The 20,876-nt window shown below is 36.3% G+C and overlaps 2 protein-coding genes across 9 annotated transcripts in view; one reads left to right on the forward strand and one right to left on the reverse strand.

The window, feature by feature from the left end:
• TMEM165 (transmembrane protein 165) overlaps nt 1-20,876 on the forward strand; it is a 56,593-nt gene that overhangs the window by 10,393 nt on the left and 25,324 nt on the right. For 2 of the 3 annotated variants that reach the window (XR_011969596.1, XM_072620806.1), the window contains exons 2-4: nt 882-1,107; nt 4,243-4,418; nt 5,197-5,379. Coding sequence is in view for 2 of the 3 variants with exons in the window: in XM_072620806.1 (XP_072476907.1) it covers nt 882-1,107; nt 4,243-4,418; nt 5,197-5,379 (585 nt within the window). In the remaining variant the exon portion in view is untranslated. Of the gene's footprint in view, nt 1-881; nt 1,108-4,242; nt 4,419-5,196; nt 5,380-9,181; nt 9,288-10,291; nt 11,145-20,876 lie in introns of those variants that run through there. The other variant, XM_072620805.1, reaches the window with a different exon arrangement.
• Nucleotides 11,591-20,876, reverse strand: part of CLOCK (clock circadian regulator) — a 127,194-nt gene continuing 117,908 nt past the window's right edge. For all 6 annotated transcript variants that reach the window (XM_072620802.1, XM_072620803.1, XM_072620799.1 and 3 more), the window contains one exon: nt 11,591-19,341. In XM_072620802.1, the coding sequence (XP_072476903.1) occupies nt 19,165-19,341 (177 nt within the window). In that variant the 3' untranslated portion in view covers nt 11,591-19,164. The remainder of the gene's footprint in view (nt 19,342-20,876) is intronic.

The raw sequence follows: 20,876 nt of genomic DNA on the forward strand, positions 1-20,876 counted from the left end.
GTCTGCCTTTTGAGGGGATGGGGCCTTTTTTTTTAACCTTTCACAGCAGCTGGCACATAATTAGCACGTGATACTTGTTGACTGATTACCTCAAGAAATTATTTATCCTGAGATATTAGGCCTTTTGTTCCTCTAAATGAATTTTATTTTGTTTAGCTCTTTAAAGAATTTGGTTGGTGTAGCAGACACACCTGGAAATCAGCTTTGATAGTGTTGTCATTTTGGTGGCATTTTACATCGACTCAGCCCAGCCATGACCATGAGTGTCATCTCCGGCTGTTTGATCTTAAACTTCCTTAAACAGTGTTTTGTGACTGTGTTATAAGTTTTGAGTGTGTCTTGGTAGTTGATTCAAGACATTCTGTATATTTTGTAGTTACTTTGAATGGGAGCTCTTTTACTATTTTCTCTTTGGTTTTATCATCGCTGTATAGAACTGCTGTTTTTGTATATTTTCACTTTCTTGAAGAAATTCATTATTTCAGTTTCCTTGTTGATTCTCTATGTAAAATGTCGTATTAGGAGATAGATAATTTTGTCTCCTTTTTGCCTATGTTTATGCCTTAAATTTCTTCCTTTTGTCTTACTGCTTTGGCTAGCATTTCTAAAATTAAGTCACATAACAGTGAGAAAATGGGGTGTCCTTTCTTTACTTCTGTATTTTTATAAGAAAAACTTCTGCTTTCCATTGCAAATAACTCTGGGTCTTTTTGTTTTAGATATCAACTTTTTCAGTATGTTAAAAAAAAATATGATTTTTCCTCTTTGTGGGATTTTCAAACATAAGTGAATGTTTTGCTTTGTCAATGGCTTTGTCTGCATCTGTTGTTAATATAGTATTTTTATTTTAAAAAACCCCAAATTTTGTTTTTCTGTTACAGAAAGGACCTCTACCAACTTCCCCAATTCATATTAATAATGAGGATCCTGCTGGCCAGACTAATTTGGGATTTATCCATGCATTTGTGGCTGCCATATCAGTTATTATTGTTTCTGAATTAGGGGATAAGACGTTCTTTATAGCTGCCATCATGGCAATGAGATATAACCGTTTGACTGTGCTAGCAGGTGCTATGCTGGCCCTGGGCCTAATGACATGTTTATCTGGTAAGTACTTATAATTTCAAGTTTATTAAACAAGGTGCCATCCTTTGTAGGGTATGTGTGAATTGTGTTTATTTACTGGACAATCAAACAATGATGAAATTGTTTACATTTAAATCTTAAACTGACTGAAGTTGGAAGTTTATGATAGAAATTATACTCAGAAATATACTGTTAGAACTCTCAAATTAGGAACTTAATCATTCTGTCCTAATTGTGCATCATTTTCAGTTTTCTTAAGTCAGCCATTTGAGTTACTATCTATCCTATTTGTTAACTTAGTGCACTGTTTTTGCTGTAATCGTGCTTTTCCAAATCCTTTCAATCTGGATAAATCTAATTAATTTCTGAAGTCCAGCAGCTTCCACAAAAGAAGAATTGCATATTTCCTGTTAAATGACACTGGGGACAAAATGGATTACTAACTGAGAAGTCAGTGTCATTCAATTCATTGTCTGCTGTTGGAAAAAATTCTTATTTATTTTGCTTAAGAAATAGTGTTCTGTTTTAGCTATATAAAATACACAGTAATAGAATTTTAACTTTTGATTTAAAATGCATTTCAGAATCTTGTGCTCCTCAGTCATCTGTTATTGTAATTAGAGAAGTTTTAAAAGAAATACCCATCAAATTTCTGATCAGTAATGTCCCTGTTGAACTGACTTTTTATTCAGTATTTTTTCCTTTCAAAAAAGAGGCAATGACAGAGGGAAAGAACTGGTTTCAGAGTCGAGAAGACCTGGGTTCCAGTTCCACCTCTGACATTTACTTTCTGGCTGTTTTGACCCTGGGGAGATGGTTCCTGTCTGTGGTACAGAAGCAGTGGGCACTAATCCTAAGCAGTGGCCACAGAGGTTCCTATGGGCCCCATATTGACATAGCTATTTTAAAATGTAATATTGTCTTTTTTTGTACTTTGTGTAGTTAAATATTTACCAGTTATATTTTAATCCAGCTCCCTCTACACTCAGGAGCAATTTAGGCCATATGTTTGACCCTTCTCCTCAGGCAGCTCTCTGAGACTGTGACTTGCAGAGAAAGTACTAACTTGCACTGGCTGAAGGAGTTTGCTCGTTCAGGAGTACCCTTTGCCAGTAAAATCACACTCATTCCCTGTCATTCAGACTTGTAATTGATTATGCCAGAAATAAAAAGGATCAGCCTTCAAAACTGTAACATTTTGAGGCTTGGAATGGGGAAGACTTGTGTTTGAGGCCTCCACCTGGCATGCACTAGGCTGTCTGAGCAGAGGCAGGTCACACCCTGCTTGACGATCCACGCAGCTCTCAGAGCTCCTTACGAGAAATGGTGGTTGTGTCCCTACTGAGAGTTCAGTACGCAGATGGAATTACAGGCACACATTAAAAACATGACCAGGACTTACTTTCAGTGTTGTTCATGGTTTTACAATTTGTTTTCAGATAAGCCAACTTCATTATCTACATATTTAAAAAGAAATGTAGATAATCTCAACTGTCAGTAATCTCAAAGCTGTTAATTTGGAAGTTTTATACTTAACTAGAATCAGAATTTTAGATGTGCTGAGGAACTACAGATGTGAATGTTATCTAGCGCTTTGGTTTTACACAAGGAAGCTGAGGGTCAAAAAGATTGACCCAAGTGTTTCAGTTAGTGACTGAACCAGGTAAGAGCCTGCCTCTTACTCCCTAAGTCTGTGCTGTGGTCAGTCATCCCATTATGCAGAACTCACTGGGGCAGAGGAGAAGCACTTACACAGAATAGCTCTGCCTTGGTTGGGAACTTTGCTCTGAACTCCTTTGAACATAACTGCAGTCTGTCACATATCTCAGATAAGGACAGGAGTTAAATATATAGGTTTCTTTTCTGCTCCTTCCCATTAAAACACAAGTTCCTGCAGGGAAGGAACCAGTCTGCTTTTTTATTTTTTTCCCTTTTAACAGATATCTTACTTAGCACAATGCCCGACTCTGAGGCCCTTAATAAATGCTTGCTTGGTTGATTATAGGATGTAAACTATGTAAAATAAGATTAAGTAAAGCAGAAATACGGGCATTGAGATGGCACAGTGGACAGAGTACCAGGCCTGAAGTTGAGAAGACTTAGCTTCCTGAGTTCAAATCCAGCCTCAGACACTTACTATATGTATGACCCTGTTTGCTTCAGCTTCCTCAAATGTAAAATGAGTCAGATAAGGAAAGGCAAACCTCTTTAGTATCTTTGCCAGGAGAACCCCAAATTGTGTCACCAAGAGCCGGACAAGACTGAAATGACTGGAATGACAAAAGCAGAAACGGTAACAAAAGTGACTAACGATATAGGTACTAGCTCAAATAGAAAAAGCTTCATTCTGAACAGACAATTTGCCAAGGACTCTAGGTACTCTCAGTGTAGATGAACTTGGCTTCTCATTACCTGTTACAAATGAAAGCGCACTCTGTGATTTTCAAAGGTTTGTTTCATGTTTGTGTGATTTTTTTTTTTTTTTGTCTTTCAAATTTTATAGATGGAAGTCAGTATAAAAAATTATACATGCAAGTGTATAAATTTGCTTTTTGGGCAACTTTTGAGAAGTATATAATCTGTCTTAACAATGGAGTATAGTTATTATATTCCATGGATTTTTGCATATTTTACTTCCTATTAGCAAATTTAAATTACTGGTTGTGCTGCATGACTAAGATGCATCTCCTTGCTGTCTCCTTACATTTTTTTGCATGGAAAACTTTTTGTAGAACTTAAAATTGTATTCCTGCCCACCTTCTTGCCAAGTTCTTGTTTCCATCTTCTACCAGTGACTCAGAATGGTGTTAATAAATTGACTCATCACACTATTTGATAACACAAATGATAAGAAAGTACCAGTACTTTGTAAACCAATTTGTAGTCTGTAGCCACAAATACTGGTTTGTAAGAGAGTTTCTTAAATTGGGTTAAAAAAAATTTTTTTTAATAAATTATGGCAACTAACCAATACTCTTTTCAAAGCTTTTTGGATTTAAAGCTAAAAATATTAAATGAAGTCAATCTGTTAGGTCAAGTAGTAAAAAGTAGATCTAATTTTTATCATGATTTTTCATAGAAATATTTTATCAGCAGGAAGAGAAGGTAGTATTTTTTCCGTGCTTTAAAGTGCGACACCATTTTATTTTCTTTCAGTTTTGTTTGGCTACGCCACCACGGTTATTCCCAGAGTGTACACATACTATGTATCAACTGCATTGTTTGCAATTTTTGGTATCAGAATGCTTAGGGAAGGCTTGAAGATGAGTCCAGATGAGGGTCAGGAGGAATTGGAAGAAGTTCAAGCAGAAATAAAGAAAAAAGATGAAGAAGTAAGTCACAGTATTTAATATTTTGGTCAGTAAGATGCTGAACTAAGAACACAATGCTGAGTCTTAGCTGTGGCCAGGTTAGTGTGTAACAGATGTAAACACTGTGCCCTCGTGCACATACACACAAAAGGCTTTCTCTTTTCCTGGTTACTGTTTCAAGGGCTGGTTTTAACAAGGGTTGTTGCTGGGTCAGAACGTTTGTTAGAAGAAATGCTGTCCTATGGGTTTCCAGCTCAAAGTGTATGTGAGCCCAAAGGATCTTCTGTGTGAGGTGAGAAGTGTTTTGTTGATATTCAAACAAAATTATCAGGTTATAAATCCTTAGCCTGTAGGCTTCTAGAAGGCCCCGGTAGCACCAAGCACAGTGTCTCTCACATAGCGGGTGCCCAGCAGATGTGTAAAGAACAGTGTGATCAGAACCATAGTTCATAGTCATAGTTTTAAACACAATCCAAATGGGTGACTTCAACTTATAACTTATTCACTTGATCATTTTCCCTAAAATTTGGATACTTCCCGCTCTAAATTAGATTTTTTAAAAATATTGTGTTGATTAACTTATTTGGCATTTGTTAAGATATAATATTATTTTTACTGTCTTAAGGAGCACAGCTACTCCTTAGCCCCGAACACCTTTGGAAAAAAAGACAGTGCAGGGAGTTGTGAACTTTTAATAATAAGAAAGGATTGTGGCATTTCAGACATATTTCTTTAAAAACTTTGCTTCACTTTATGGACTTGAATGCTTCTATATCATTACTTTTTTTTCTTTTTTAAGCTTCAAAGAACCAAACTCTTAAATGGCCCAGGAGATATTGAGACTGGTACAAGCACAACCATACCTCAGAAAAAGTGGCTGCATTTTATTTCTCCTATTTTTATTCAAGCTCTTACTTTAACGTTCTTAGCAGAATGGGGTGATCGCTCTCAACTAACTACAATTGTTTTGGCAGCAAGAGAGGTGAGTGATATTTGAAGTTATTATATGATTGCTTTTGTTTGGCAAAACAAGGCCATCCATCTCATTTTGGGTGTAATAATCCATTATACTCCTCCTTAGTTCCAATAGCCATATCATTCATTAAGGTATTGTTTGGAATGCCTACACTTCTGCTGTCTTTTTTACTTATTATAGTGATTCACCTTCCAGTTTTCTGAAATGTTATCATGATACCCTCTTTGGTGAATTCTCCGATTCAGTCACTCCTTTTCTCAAAACTATCCTTGGTTTAAGTAGCCAATTCCTTCTGTGATATAGTAGCCTTTTTAGTTTATCCATGACCTTATTAGATAATGTATGGAAAGCACTTCAGAAAAGCAGGCTCACTTTATTTTCCTGGTCATTTCCCTTCCTCTTAGCCATCAAACATGCTCTCATATTCATGTTTTATTTCATGTTTTTCTGTGTGCCTGGGACCATCTGACCCTTCAAAAATCTCTATTGCCTTCACTTACAGAAAAGTTTCCTAAATTAAGTTGAAAAAAGATGTTTTTACACTTATAAATTTAGGCATAGTATTTGTCTTTTCTCATGCTTTCTGATCATGTCTTAGTTTATAATAATGAATGGTTTAAAATTAATTAAAAAAAGCAAATCAAACTGTAGGTGTAAAAGTTGCTTATTTATAATGTCACTGCAATGTGTAAGTGCTGCTGGAGCAGTGGTGTCAATCAAATAGAAATAGGGCCACTAAACCAAACAAACATGTGCCTTAGACACATACTGACTTAGAAAACCACAAGTTAACATTATCTATATATTTTAATTTATTTCCTATACTCAGTGTTGGAATGTTGCTGACATACACCTCTGATGTAGAATGTGTATATATACTCTACAATGTTCAACATATCTTGCTACTTCAAGATTTTGGTACTTTCATATCAGAGTGGAGAATCTTTTCTGTTAAGGACCACTGATTTGAAAGTTCCACATAAGAAAACTTAATTAGGGAATATTGCTGGTTGTCTTTTTTTTTTTTTTAAATGTGTTTTCTTTTTAAGATTGGGAACTGGGAATGTCAGACTCTTTAGTTACTTCAGAACAAGTAGGATAAATCATTTTAGTTTCATATCATAGTTACCACAGGGGAGCAGCTAGGGGACGAGTGGAGATGCAGCAAAAGATGGTTGTTGGAGTCCAAAGAGCTAAGCCTTGAGCTTGAGGTTCCCACAGTCAGGTGGGGAATATTGAGTAGGATAAATGAACAATTCTTCCAAAAGGCTACAGCTAAGTAACATCATTGGGTGTAGCCATATTAAGTGCTAGCCTATTTGAATGCCCATTGGTATTCATTTCTTTCAGTCATGTCCCACTCTTTGTGACCCCAGTTAGGGTATTCGTGGCAAAGAAACTGAAAGTGTTTGCCATTTCCTTCTCTGGCTCATTTTGCTGTTGAAGAAACTAAGGCAAACGGTGTTGTGGTGGTGGTGGTTGTCCTGTGTTTTCAGAGAGGTCCACGACATCCAGGAGATGATGATATGACTTGCAAGTGACCTAGATTTGAGTGAGGGAGGGCTATGCAAAGTCACCAGCCTCACTTTCTGTTCCAGAGTCATCCGGGTCCAGTGGCCAGATATCGGTTAAGAGTACTGGCAATGGCCCAGGATGCAGTAGGAGACCTTGGCCCTTTTAAGCTAAGGTCTTTCCAAGTTCTCACTTTGAGTGGGGCAACACCCATTCGGTGAATAGGCCTCTTTAAAAAGTGAGTGAAGGGATTGCCCCTTTAATTAAAAAAGTGTCTGAGGTCAGATTTGAATCTGGGAAAATCCGCCTGAATGCGTCATTAATGGTAATTTTATTCCTTCCAGGTTTAAGGAGGATTATTTGATACCTTAGTTAACAGAGTTGATAGCTTCTCTTGACAGCTCAGTGAATTTCTTTTCTACTTTAATGTCCAATAACTCAGAGCCTCTTTCTTTTCAAGTTTTCTCTCCATTTCCACTACTCACCCCCCAAACACTAATCAAAAAACCCTCACAGTAAATATGCAGAATCCAACAAAATAAATCCCCACACTGGCCACGTCCAAATTCAGATTTATAAAGACTTTCCCAGTTGTTTTTCTCTGTAATGCTGTCGTTGTATAAACTGCTCTCCTCGTTGGGCCACTTTATTTTGTATCAGATCATAAAAAATCTTCCCAGTTTCCTCAGAAACTATCTATTTTGTCATTCCTTGTGGAGCAGTATATTCATATACCACAATTGTTTAGGTATTTTCCCAACAGGTGAGCATTCCCATAGTTTTCATTTTGGGGCTACTATGAAAAGTCCTGCTTCTTATTACTTTTGTATGCCTGTGTCCTTTTCCTTTTTAAAAACCTTCTTGGGGCATACACTTAGGTTAAACGGTATGTACAGTTTAGTAACTTTAAAGTTACTAATAACTAGTTGGAATTTTCTTGGCAAAGATACTCAAGTGGTTTGCATTTCCTTCTCCAGCTCATTTTACAGATGAGGTAACTGAGGCAGGGTGAAAGTGACTTGCCCAGGATCCCACATTGCCCAAGGTTGAATTTGAAGTCAGATCTTCCTGACTCCATGCCTAGCGCAGTATCCAGCTTGCTACCTGCCACAGTAACTAGTAACATTTCTAGATTGCTTTCCAGAATGGCTGGACCAAGTCACAGCTCTTTCAACAATGCATTAGTGTTTTCGTATTTTCTAGTAATGTCATTGATAACAGGTCATCTGCTAGTCCCTTTAACCATGAAATTGGGAGGATGTCCAACTTGCCTGGGTGAGGTAGCCTAGTAGAATTGAATGAGTTCTGTATTTGGGTTCAGATCAGCCTCAGACACTTAATTAGCTGTATGAGCCCGGGCAAGTCATTTAACCCTATTTGCCTCAGTTCCTTCATCTATAAAATAAGCTGGAGAAGGAAGTAACAAACCACTCCAGTATCTTTGCCAAGAAAACAACAAAAGCAGAGTCACTAGAGTCAGACACAACTGAACAACAAAGTGGCCTCTGCCACTTGTGATCCATTAAACCTCTCTGGACCTCAGATTCCTCAACAGTCAAATGTAAACCTGTGATTCAATGGTATCTCTAAAATGCAGGAGCTGTGATTGATATGGAAATGCTTTTCATGAATGCACACAAGTAGCCTGTCAAATTTCTAACCATCTCTGGGAGGAAAGGGGAGCGAATCACCTTTTATCTGCTTTGTGCTTCACATAAACTGTATAGTACTGATTATCTGCTCCTTGAGACTGTAGTTCTTGTTAAGTTGCAGATGTTGGCCTCATCCTAGAAAGCACCTCCCTTGGCTTTTTGGGGGATTATAACTTCTGGCTCCAGGGCATATTTACATAAACTATTACTTCATTCTAACAGTTGTGATGCTTTTCATAAACATATTAATCTGTAGGTTGTATTTGCCTTTGGGCAGATGGCAAGCCTGGAGAGTATTGCTAGGCACGGGATCAGGACTTGATTTCAAATTCAACCTCAGACACTAATGTGTGACCCTGGGCAAGTCACTTTACCTTGCCTCAGTTTCTTCATCTGTAAAATGAGCTGAAGAAGGAAATGGCAAACCATTTGAGTGTCTTTGCCAAGAAAATCCCAAATGAGATCACAAAGAGTTAGACACACAACTAACTGACTGCAACAGAAACAATGTGTCCGTATCTTTGTTCCTAGAAACCTTTTTGCCTTTTTGGATTTGCTTAATTTATTAAAGCTTACTAACAATCTTTCCTCATAAGCTGTTATTTTAGTCTTAATTTTATATTAATATGGTAACTGCTTTTCAGGACCCTTATGGTGTGGCAGTAGGTGGAACAGTGGGACATTGCTTATGCACTGGATTGGCAGTAATTGGAGGAAGAATGATAGCACAAAAAATATCTGTTAGGACTGGTGAGTCCCTAATTGGTTTTAGAATCATAAAATTGAGGCCAGGCAGTGTTTGTCTTTATTTTCAGATTTGGGAGGAGATACTCTAATAGGGAGCAAAGCTAAATGATCTATTAAGCATTGATTAGCATAGCAGGTACCTGGTTCTGAGAACAGCTCTTAGAGCAACAAAACATTTTCCAAGTAGTCACCCTTTAGATGGACTTGGCCCTCGTAGTTTGGAAACATTGAGCTCATCCAGTTAACATTCAGCATTAGCTCCTAGCTAATATTAGCAACCTTCCCATTTGTAGTTTAGTTTTCTCATTTTTAAATTCATGAATATCTTATCAGCTGATTTTGCTTTCTAAGTTTGTTAAGTTAAATGCCCAAAAAACTGCGTACTGTTACTAAATAGTATCCTGTGATTGGCCTGCCCCATTCTCCCCACATAATCCACTGGACTATGCATTGCCTTCTATAAAGTAGGCTGGGTTACCATAATGGTCAGCTAAATCAAAATCACATATATGTTGTACCAAAAGTTTTCCTATGCCCTTTTAGCAGTAGCCCATGAGAGTTCAGTGGAAAGAGCATTAGGAGTGGGTAGTGATCCAGTCTCAGCTCTGTTTGTGGACCTTGGCTGAACCTTAATTTCCTTAGCTACGTTACCATCTGTTTTACCTCCACTTCTAAGGCCATTGCACGTATCAGACAAAAGCACTTGGAAAACTCCAAAGCACCATAAAATGTAAGGGGCTTTTAGTGGTAGTCAAATATCACATGAAGGACAAATCACCACGAACAGTTTTTCAGAGCACTAATTGAGCATTTCCAACAGACCTTGTGATTTAAGTAGAATCTCTTTAATAATTCTAGATTTTTTTTAATCTTTTATTGTTAGATGTAATTTGTAAGGAATGAAACCATAGGTGAACATAGCTACCTGAGTCGTTATTTTTGTATATGATTTTTCCACGGTAAGACAAAGGCAAGAACTCTAACCATTTTCCCATTTTCTCTTCCAGTTACGATCATAGGAGGAATCGTTTTCTTGGCATTTGCCTTCTCTGCATTATTTATAAGTCCAGACTATGGTTTTTAATAAGTCTTCTCCATTTGTATTTAGAGAATAAGACAGGGTGTTGCCTATCTTTTTGTATATAGTGTATATTAATAGTGACTATGAAAAATGCTATATTTTATTTTATAGCATTGATTTGTGAGTTTAGCCCACTATATGATGGCAGTTTTACATGAAAAAAGGATAACCAGTGATTCTATCTGCAATGTGGATTTTTTTTTTTTAGATGGGTCCGTTGTTAAATGAATGGTGGTATTTTTTTTCCCTCCTCATCCTACCTTCCACTCCTGTACCTAGAACCAGTGTTCTGGCATCTGGTACTAACTCACAGTCTCTAGCATTTTTTCCTTTCTTCTGGATACCATCTGGTAAACTGAATAGCTTCATTTTTGAGTGTGTTCATAATTAAGATTGTTTTAAGATTGGCCATGTATTAATGATAGGATATACCTGAATATATATGACTCAGGAAAATATTTGAAAAAATATTTCCTAAATACTGGCATTTCTACCCCAAGCCAGTAATCTTTTTAGAAATTAGGCTTTTTGGATGAAACATTAGAAAGGCTGATTTCACTGCTTTTTAACTAACAGTAAGCAATTCATAGGACTTTTGTTTTCCTGGCCCACTTTTTAAAAAATTGGGTTGGAAACTCACAATTTACAGTAAATGGTCAATATTTGACAATGCTGAATTACCAAATTAAAAAAAGTAAAAGACTGTATTTATATTTTCTCTATAGCAAATATTATTAAATGTAATATGGAAATGATGTAAATAAAAATAGTTGTAAGAACCCCGGTGTGTTTTCTGTGTATAAAAGGGCATCTAATGAGTAATACATATATTAAATATGCAGTTAACTATTGCTTAAGGGATGCTTATTAGGATGGTGCCTATAATTACTAGCTCTGAGCTGAGGCATCTCCTAGAGAAGGGAAGAAGACTGATTATACAGTGACCACAGCTAGCCTTCCTCCTGCTCACAACACTGGCCTGTAGAACCGTTAACATTAACAGAAAGCTGTGGCATTCCAATTTTCCCTAACTCTCCTACCACAATAACACTACATCTAGTAGTCTGTCTAATAAAGATAAGGTAATAAAGCATACATGCAATTCAACTAGTTTAGATGAATATAAATAAAGGGAGAGGTCACTGTCAATAATTCTGAAAATATTTAATTTTCTAGTTCTGTGCCAGATAAACAGTAATTTATATAAAATATAGGTGACGTTAGAAACATTAGCATCGAGGTACTGTTTTTATTTTCCAAATTGAATAAAAGAAACAAAAGATTGTTAGGGTTTTTTTTTAACATCAAGAGAAAAAACATGCTACTGTTTGGCTCTTTGGCTAAAGTTCTGAGTACAGTGTTCTAAGGGAAAATGCATTGTAAGTAGTACAGGTTTGTTTCTTATTAAAGCTTTACACAAATTCTTAAGGATAACATGGCAAAACGAAGATTATAGGGCTTTTTTGGCCATATAACAAAAGACAGTAAGCTACTAACTTACCTTTTAAAATAGTTCCATATAAGGAGTATTGCCAGAAAACGAGCATAACCAGCTATAATACTAAGATACAAAAGGCAACACCAAATTGACAAAATTAAAATGGCATGTGCCTCATGTATTACATCCCCTTAATCTAGTAGCTGAGGCATAGGGTACTCTTCAGAGTAGGCATCTGACTTGAGTGATGCTACATCCAGGCTCTGCAGCTACACAGAGATCCTAACACAGCATCCCCGAAACCAGTTTTTTAGCCCTCATTGCTTCAGTGCAGTAGCAATACAGAAATAATGACCCTTGTTATTTAACTAAATGTTTTAGACCAAAGATTCAACAGTTCCCTTTGAGAGTAAAGTGTTATCTATTTAATCTGGTGATTAAGAAGCCCCTGTAAAATTGAGGCATATTTTGTCTAATTCAGATCAAGAATCAAGTAAGAAGGACAGAGACACACTAAGAACTACACAGAACTCCAGAAAATTCTTATTTGTTACAACTACCAGCAGACGTTAACAATTAGAAATTTACAGAGATAAAACCATATTTGTCTTAAATTTGTATCCAAAACAGCATCAACTTAATTTATCTTTGGGTTTTAATTTTTATATAAAGTAAACATGGATTAACTTCCTTGCCACTGAGGATCTTTTCAAATATATATCACAATAAAATGCATTTGAAAATAATTCTAGCAGTCATCTAAATTATACCTCTTTTGGTTGGCATCTATGGGAAAAATATATTTATTTTCTGACAATTTTGTTTAAAAAATGATTGTCTAGTTACTTAATGTAGTAACACCACTGGGTGGGGACAAGGATTTCAAGATAAAACATCTACAGAGCTTCCCCTATAATAACTCTTTAGTGCCCAGATATTTTGGTGCAAACATTGCCAGCAGTGAACCTGCACCTGTAATCTTAACTCAAGCACAGATAGGGAATGTTCAAACAATGTCACCCTTCAAGTGATGTCACAGTTTGTTTCCCTAGAAAATGTAAAAATATGTTTATCACATATTCAGCCTTAACCCATCAAGGCAAAAATAAGTTTTTTACATTACCAAAAGGCATTGTGCCTATTTTGACATCCAGAACTTGGGAGACTTCTGATATGTCTAAATTATAAATGCTACAGTTAGCTGAAATCTGAAATCCTCCCTTCCCACCTTCAGTTATCCAAATATCACTTCATCAGACCATGCTATGAATGGAGACAGAAAATAATGGGAGCCTGGGTGGGGGATGTTCATCAGGACTGACCAATGTTGACATAATAAAGGCATTGGATGATTTTATTATGCAAAAGATATTGTATACTTTGCCTCATGGGATAAAGTAGTGGTAACATAACCATTAAAAGACACTAGTCACTTTCTCAAGAGTTCAAAAAGTAGATTAGTGGGCAAAATGTGCCATAGGTTCTGTGCACCCTAAGGCTGCACTAGGGAAGGAATTACAAGTAAAGTGCTTTTTATACTTGTACAAAACACTAAAACCTTGAACAAGTAAACCCTACAGAACAGAAAAGGCAACAAGTGAAATAAAGTTTTTTGAAGGAGTTACCTTTATTCTGATTTTTCTTAAACCAGTTAAGAGCAGTAGGGCAATGAGACGTTTTTGCTATATTTTAGATGAAGGATTATAGTTCCTTCATGGCTAACCTACATAAAGACTGCCACAGATGCCCATGAAAGTGATAAACAGCAGAGGCCCAAGATGAAAGGGTTTCTTTAAGCCAATTCAAAAGCAAAGAAAACGATACAGTAATCACTTTAATAGGAAATTTAACACTCAGATTTATTTTAAAATAAATACTTTTTTAATAAAGTCACATAAGTGCTTTCATCAAAGCAATTATTTCTTTAAAACCATTTTCTAAATTATTTATATAAATACTATTTTGATTGTCTCAGTGCAGCACCTCTCAGTGTTTGCTGGTGGGTAAGGGTTTCTTATGTAATATTTTCTTTACAAATAATATTTTATTTCACTAAGGAGCTTGAGGCTAGGGAAACTCAGGCAATTAACAAAGCATAAAGCACTGAAAACATCACAAAACCTTTAAATTACTATTTTATTTAAGAAAAATAAGGAATGTAGTGTTAGGACATGAAGCAACTTCCAAAATTCTTGTGCACAAGCTGTTTAAAATTTTTTTTAATGTCCAACTTTGATTCATTTCTTCTGAATTAATCAACGTTCAGTTTCTAACATCCTGCATTAATAACGATCTCAACACATTTCAGTTGTCTCCATTTTTCCAAAGGAGACAATGTCAGATTGAATGACACATTTTTCTCAATCTTGTCCAAAGCAGCCATTTCCCCAGGTTTTCTAGTACAGAACTGTTTTAAGAACAATTTAAATGAGACATTAAAATGGCCTGCCAACACTGTAGGACACAATATTTAAAACATTCAGAATAATTTGGTTTGCTTTTTAAAACTGATATTCTAGAGTTTGCTACTACCATTTCGTTGAATGTTCGATCTATACCCCTACTCAGAAGAAAATTTTTCTAGACCTCTGAAAACTAAACAGGCTCATTGGTCTTTTTTTTTTGGTGGCCACACAAAAGGCATGACGGGTTTAAGAAAATCTCTAAATGGAACTATTCACCTACAAACAATTCCTTCAACATTTGAAAAACAAGAACAGAGCCAAGTGGTTTTTCACACTTTAAAATCACTCCCATAAACCTAAGGTTCATCAGGTCTAAATAGTTTAGACCAGAAATGTTTCACTTTATTATTCAAATGGTGATTTGGGGGCCCTTTGGGAATAACATCTGTAATGATAAACTGTTTGTTAAAATGAGTAATTGCAATAAAGTGCTCACAACATATCCAGATGATGTTTTTTAGACGGTACTAGACTTGAGTTTTTAAAGGGTTTGCCATTATTCCGCATGTAAAAGGATCCCCAGGCATGAGAAATTGGTTCTCACCTGTCCCAGGAAGCAGCAGTACTATCTTTTGGTAAGCTGACAGTAGGCACGTTCACCTATACAAATGGGAAAACACTAAGCGCTGTGGCGAAAGTAAACTAGATTAAAATGGAAGGCATGTGAAGGGCTCCTATACGTTTACAGTTATATACAAATATATATATATTAAATATACTATAAAAATATTTATATTTCTTTTCTTTTGCAATGACTTTAGGAGCTCGGTTCAGAAAGTTCTTACCCAATTCAAACAAACCAAAAAAATGCACATCTTCATCTGATCTTCCTTAAAATGGATAAGTGCCTTTGTGCAATTTCTTTTCCACAATTCTTATCCTAGTGCTCTAGCTTCCTTGTCAGACTCACTTAAGCAATGTTAATATCCAGTGTTTGTACCTTCCAACATTATTATTCCCATGGGATTGATAAGCAGGGTCGTAGACATTGGAGAGGCTATATATTTGAATGAGTTTGACACAAGCAAAATATGCTTACCCATACATTCAAAGTCACTAATGAAAGTGTAGGACAAAAAAAAAAACGAACAAAAAAGAGAAAATGGGTTTCAGGTAGAATGCTATATGCTTTCTATTCTTTAAAAAAAACTTTGCCTAGATATGGCAGAAGTGTTCTAAATGTCTTGAATAATTTTCCAGTTACATGGAATCTTTCTCCATAAGTGATTAGCTGGGGAAACAATTCCATTTTAAGTGCTCTTCCCTAAGGCTTTTTGTTTAAGACCTCTGAATCACAGAGCCCTTAGCATACAGCTCATAGAACAATAGATTCCTTTTAAGGCAATGCCTACAATACCATACGAGAGATCCAAATATCATTTTTAATACATTAAGCTCCAAGTTTCTATATTTAAAACCAGTAGATTGCCTTGGTTTCCTGTTATTACCAGTACATTCTTGTACATACCAGGTTTACAAAGACAAAGGATTATCTTCATCAGATAAGGTGGTAACAGAGCATCAATCCTGAATCATCATGCTTATGACTATAACAATCTCATTTTTCTCTTCAGATTTTTGGCTCTAAAACAGGAGAATGAGCCTCTGGGTTCCAATGGGCCACCATTTTCCATAATGTTGATTAGTCTCTCCAATTCTTTCCCCATGTGCTAATGCACACAAAAAACTAGAGCTCCTAACATTTTCCCTTCATCCTCTCTTGTTCTTTAAAAGTGCTGCTTAGTGTCAAAAGCTTCTTACAGATATGTCTGAGAGGGAGGGTTTGGTGGAAGAAAGGATTTTCTAAAAGGTAGCATTTTAATTTATGATCTTTCCTTTTAAGGGTCAGATTGAGTTTAAGAACTAGGCAGCTGCTACCATGGCTTTACCTGACACCTTCACCCTCCAAGAACTTGAAATTATTTCAAAAACTTGTCTACCTACCAGGGATGGGAAACCTGTGGTCCTCTAGGTCCTCAAGTTCAGCCCTCTGAATCCAAACTTCACAGAATAAATCCTATTAAAAGGATTTGTTCTGTAAAACTTGGACTCAGTCAAAGGACCACACTTGAGGACCTAGAGGGCCACGTGTGGCCCCACCCCATCCTAGTCCAAGGGAGACAGATGGGAGAAAGAGTGAAAGACATAAATAAGGAGGTGGGTAGAGTATAAGTGGCACCTGGTCAATGGAAAGTGGCTGAGTATTTCATTTCAGTGGCTATCTCAAAGCAAGAGAGTTTGGAGAAGAAGAGTGGGAATTGTACACTGAAATAATTTCTCTTGATTTTCTATTCAAAATAGGTATTGGGTGGGAAATTTTAAGGCAAGGTAACAGGGAGAACATGAGTAAATATAGTACTTAGATTTACTGATTTACTAACTCCTTGGCTAAGAGGGGAACCTCCTGCTTCACTTTGGTTGTATCAACTTGAATTTGCAGGACTCAGAGGTCACCCTGTTTTCTCTTTAATGTCAGATGCTTGCTTAGAGTTACCAGGTGTGCCTTAAATAGATCTGTGTAATTTATCTCATCTTTATCAGCACAGACCTCTAACAGATAAAGCCTGATTTTGGACACATATGTGGAATGGTACAATGATTTTAACAAGGCAATCTTAAGTGAGGGAGAAGTAATATCTCATTTTGAACATTCTAAACCACCAGTTTTGCTTATATAAGCAAATAAAATTATATTCAGATATAGATCCCAGGGTGAAAACTAGTTTTCTTTCATTCATGGGAATGACAAATTTCTTTTGAAAGATTACGCAGCTTGAAAAGGGATTCTTGATATGTTAAATATTGGTATCTGGTCCTGTCCTTTTTATAGAGCAGGTCCTACCTTTCTTTGGTTCTTTATTTTTCATTTCTATTTTCCATTTCCAGTGTGGTTTTTAAGTACCAGTTGCTGGTTGGATGAAATCAATGAAAAGCTAAAAGAAAACCCTTAAGAACAATGTCAGTGTTTCAGCCACAGTGGATCTTCAAAAGCCTTAGGGTTCAATTTGAATCTTAGTTATCTAGCATTCCATGTTTAGTTATTTTCATGAAAAAAATAAAACTATTTACCAACAACTGCAGTGTAAAACATTCTTGGGGGGGGGGTAATTTCAAATATCCTCGTAAGATTTCCTCTGCATTATTTTTTTCTCTGTAGATGTGGACTTAATTACAAGTACCATAAAAAATCTCTTCTATAGAGAATTTTTTAAAGTCTATCTTTTCTGTTGGAATTTTTTTATTATCTTTGTAACATGAAGTTGCCTTAAGTCTTAGTACATGTTAGAAACCATGCTGAACACATTATTTTAATTTTTGAGTATCCAACTAATGCAAATCTTGCCTCTTAATTTTTTCTATTAATCTATATAAATATCAGGTCAATTTATAACTCAATTCTTAAATAAATATTTTGGCCTGAATGCAGCTACGCCTACATTTAAGAAAGCTCTGAATTCCTGGATAATATTAATGACTGTGAAAACAAAAAAGTGTCACTTTTTTTCAAATTATGCATGATCTCAGTCGAAATTAAGTAGTCTTCCCTGGGAGAAAAATAACAATATTAGTCAACACTCTAATTTTGTTAAAACTGTACTAAGACTTCAAAACTGTAATATTGCTACAGAATCAAGACAACACAGTTCAAACAATGGTCAGCATTATCACCTGAATCAAAATCAAGGCACTATGGGGCTTTTTTTTTTTTAAACAACCCTGAATCATTTCTGACTAAAAGAAACATTGAAGTTGTAAAAGACAATAAAAAGATTTCCAACACAATTTAACAAGTTACAGTTCCCACCACAGAGAAAGTTAAAAAGTGCCTAAAATGTAAATACATTTTGTGCAAATTACTCCTATAGCTGAAATATTCTTGAAATTATTTCTTAAAACTTTTACATAAATATTTCCAACTATGAACTATATCAAAAGATGTGATCACTCCAGGGAGTAAAATTCCCAACCATCTACATACATAAAACAGTGCAAATCCTATTTTCGAACATAATTGAATAATTATGAAACAAGGGATATCTCCGAACATCCTGAAAACCCTGTTGCACGATCATCAGTTCCAACAATTGCATCAATAATTTAACCTGAAAAAAATCCACTCCCAGCAGCACATCATACCTCATTGAACAAACTGTGACATCACAGATAAAATACAAATAGACTTGTGCCCCAGAAAAGAGTGAAAAGAACGATGTATCGTGTTGTAAACAAAAGGGAAAAAAAAGGGATGTATTAGTCTGAATGTGGTGCAAGAATTTAAGGAAATGTATTCAAACTACAAAGAAGAGAGTATACTTCCATGCAGCATATAAAATATTTTGCGCGCTCTCTTTTTATCCAGACATATACACAATATTTTACAGCATCTGTACAACAGAGAATTTGATTCCACACAACATTCTGAAAACATTTACTGTCCCATAATCACCTGACAAAGGACAAAAGTCTTCTGGACTGTCTTCATGGCATTTTTTTTTTTTTTTAGCAAAATTCAAACCACTGATGTGGCAACAGTATGTCCACTGTAACATTTGATAAAATGCACAGAACTACTAGAAATGAATATTGTTAGTGCCCTTCTGGTTCACTTTAGATCGGGCTCCATTGGGCAAATTAACATTTGGCATGATGCTCTTTTCTTATTTAAAAAAAAAAAAATTTCTGGGCAACTAAAACACTGTCAGAATTGGCCACATCTCTGTGATCATCTTCCCACTGGCTAGTACTTAATGGGTACTTCCAGAGAGCACTCCCGACAAATTTCCAATACTGCATTTTATATAGTCTAAATGTTTCCTACCATCATTGGGTCATCAGTGCAACTCTTTATGAAATAGCCACTCTCTCCCCTGCAATATCAGAAAAGCGGCGAATGCGCTATTGTGGCTGAACCTTGGAAGGATCAGTCAAACCATCAGTTCTATGTCGGGTAAGTTGCTGTTGCTGAGACTGTTGCTGCTGGTGATGGGCCTGAGTCAAAGTGCCCTGCTGTAGTGGAAAAGCAGCAGAGAGGATAAGCTGAGTTGAAGGATTTCCATGAAGCAGCCTGGAAGTCTAAAAACAAATGATATAAAATTATTTAGCTCCTGCTCCTTTATCCAGGGAACACTGATTTGCTCAAGTGCGCCTATTTTTTTCTTCATTATAGACCAGGCTTTCCCTATGTTACCCAGGCAGGAGGTACTCCCAGACTGTTCCTAGCACTTGTCAACCTGGGAGCTCTACGCTGCCATTTTGCCTCTCCTGAGGCAGCCTAGTGGCCTCCTGCTCCCACAGTGGTGTGGGATTTAGTGTGGACACCTGATTGGCATTAGCTCAATTTAAGTTCTAAACATTCATGGTCAAGCAATTCCCCCAGCCACAGGGATTATAGGCAGCATGGCCACAGCTGGCTAGCAAGACAGAAGAGGTTTTTTAGTAAGGTAGCACTGAAGAAGAGACAGGATTGGCCTATTTTTCCCACTACCGTACGTGGCTGAAGTTCACTTTCCATAAGGACCATAAAATCTAAAATTGGAAAAGACCTATGAGAAATGTGGCTCAATTCCATGACAGTTAAAACCAGATCTGGAGCTGACTGGCTAAGATTGTGAGCTTCTTATTGCAAAATTCAGCCTTAAACTGAAGAAAGTAGGGAAAATCGTCAGACCATACAAGTATGACTTAAAATCCATTATGAATATAAAGTGACAAACATTTAAGGGATTAGAACTATGGACAGAGGTTCAAAATATTGTACAGGAGGCAGCAACAAAAAACATTCCAGAGAAAAAGAGCAAGAAAGCAAAATGATTGTCTGACGAGGCTTTACAAATTGCTGAGGAAAGAAGGAATGCAAAAGGAAAGGGAGAAAGGGAAAGAGATATAGTCTACTGAATACAAAATGCCAGAGAATAGCAAGGAGAGACAAGGTTTATTTAAATGAGCAAAGCAAAGAAATAAAACAACAGAATGGGAAAGACAAAAGATTTCTCCAAGAAAATTAGAGATATCAAGGGAATGTTTGCATGCCAAAATGGGCATGATCAAAGACAAAGATGGCAGGGACTTAACAGAAGTAGAAGAAATGGCAAGAATATACAGAAGAACTATACAAGAAAGATCTTAACATCACTGATAACTGCGATGGTGTTACTGATTTACAGACAAAATCCTGGAGAATAAAGGCAAGAGGGCCTTAGGAAGCTAACACTGCTAACAATGAGACTAAGCTATTTAAAATCCTTCAGTTGAAGTACTCACTCAATTTGCCAGCCGATTTGGGAAACTCAACAGTGACCACTAGATTAGAAAGGATCACTTTACATTCCAATCCTAAAGAAGAGCAATGCCAAAGAATGTTCAAATTACTAAACAACTGCGCTCATTTCATATGCCAGCAAAGTTATGCTTAAGATTCTACAAGCTAGACTTCACAATATAACCAATTACCAGAAAAGCAGGCTGGTTTTCAAAGAAAAAGATGAACAAAGAGATCAAATTGCCAACATATGTTGGATTATGGAAAAAGCAAGGGAATTTCAGAAAAAAACATCGACATCTGCTTCACTGACTACATTAAAGCTTTTGACTGCATGGATCAAAACAAA

Source organism: Notamacropus eugenii, chromosome 6 (assembly GCF_028372415.1).
Source record: "Notamacropus eugenii isolate mMacEug1 chromosome 6, mMacEug1.pri_v2, whole genome shotgun sequence".
NCBI lineage: Eukaryota > Metazoa > Chordata > Mammalia > Diprotodontia > Macropodidae > Notamacropus > Notamacropus eugenii.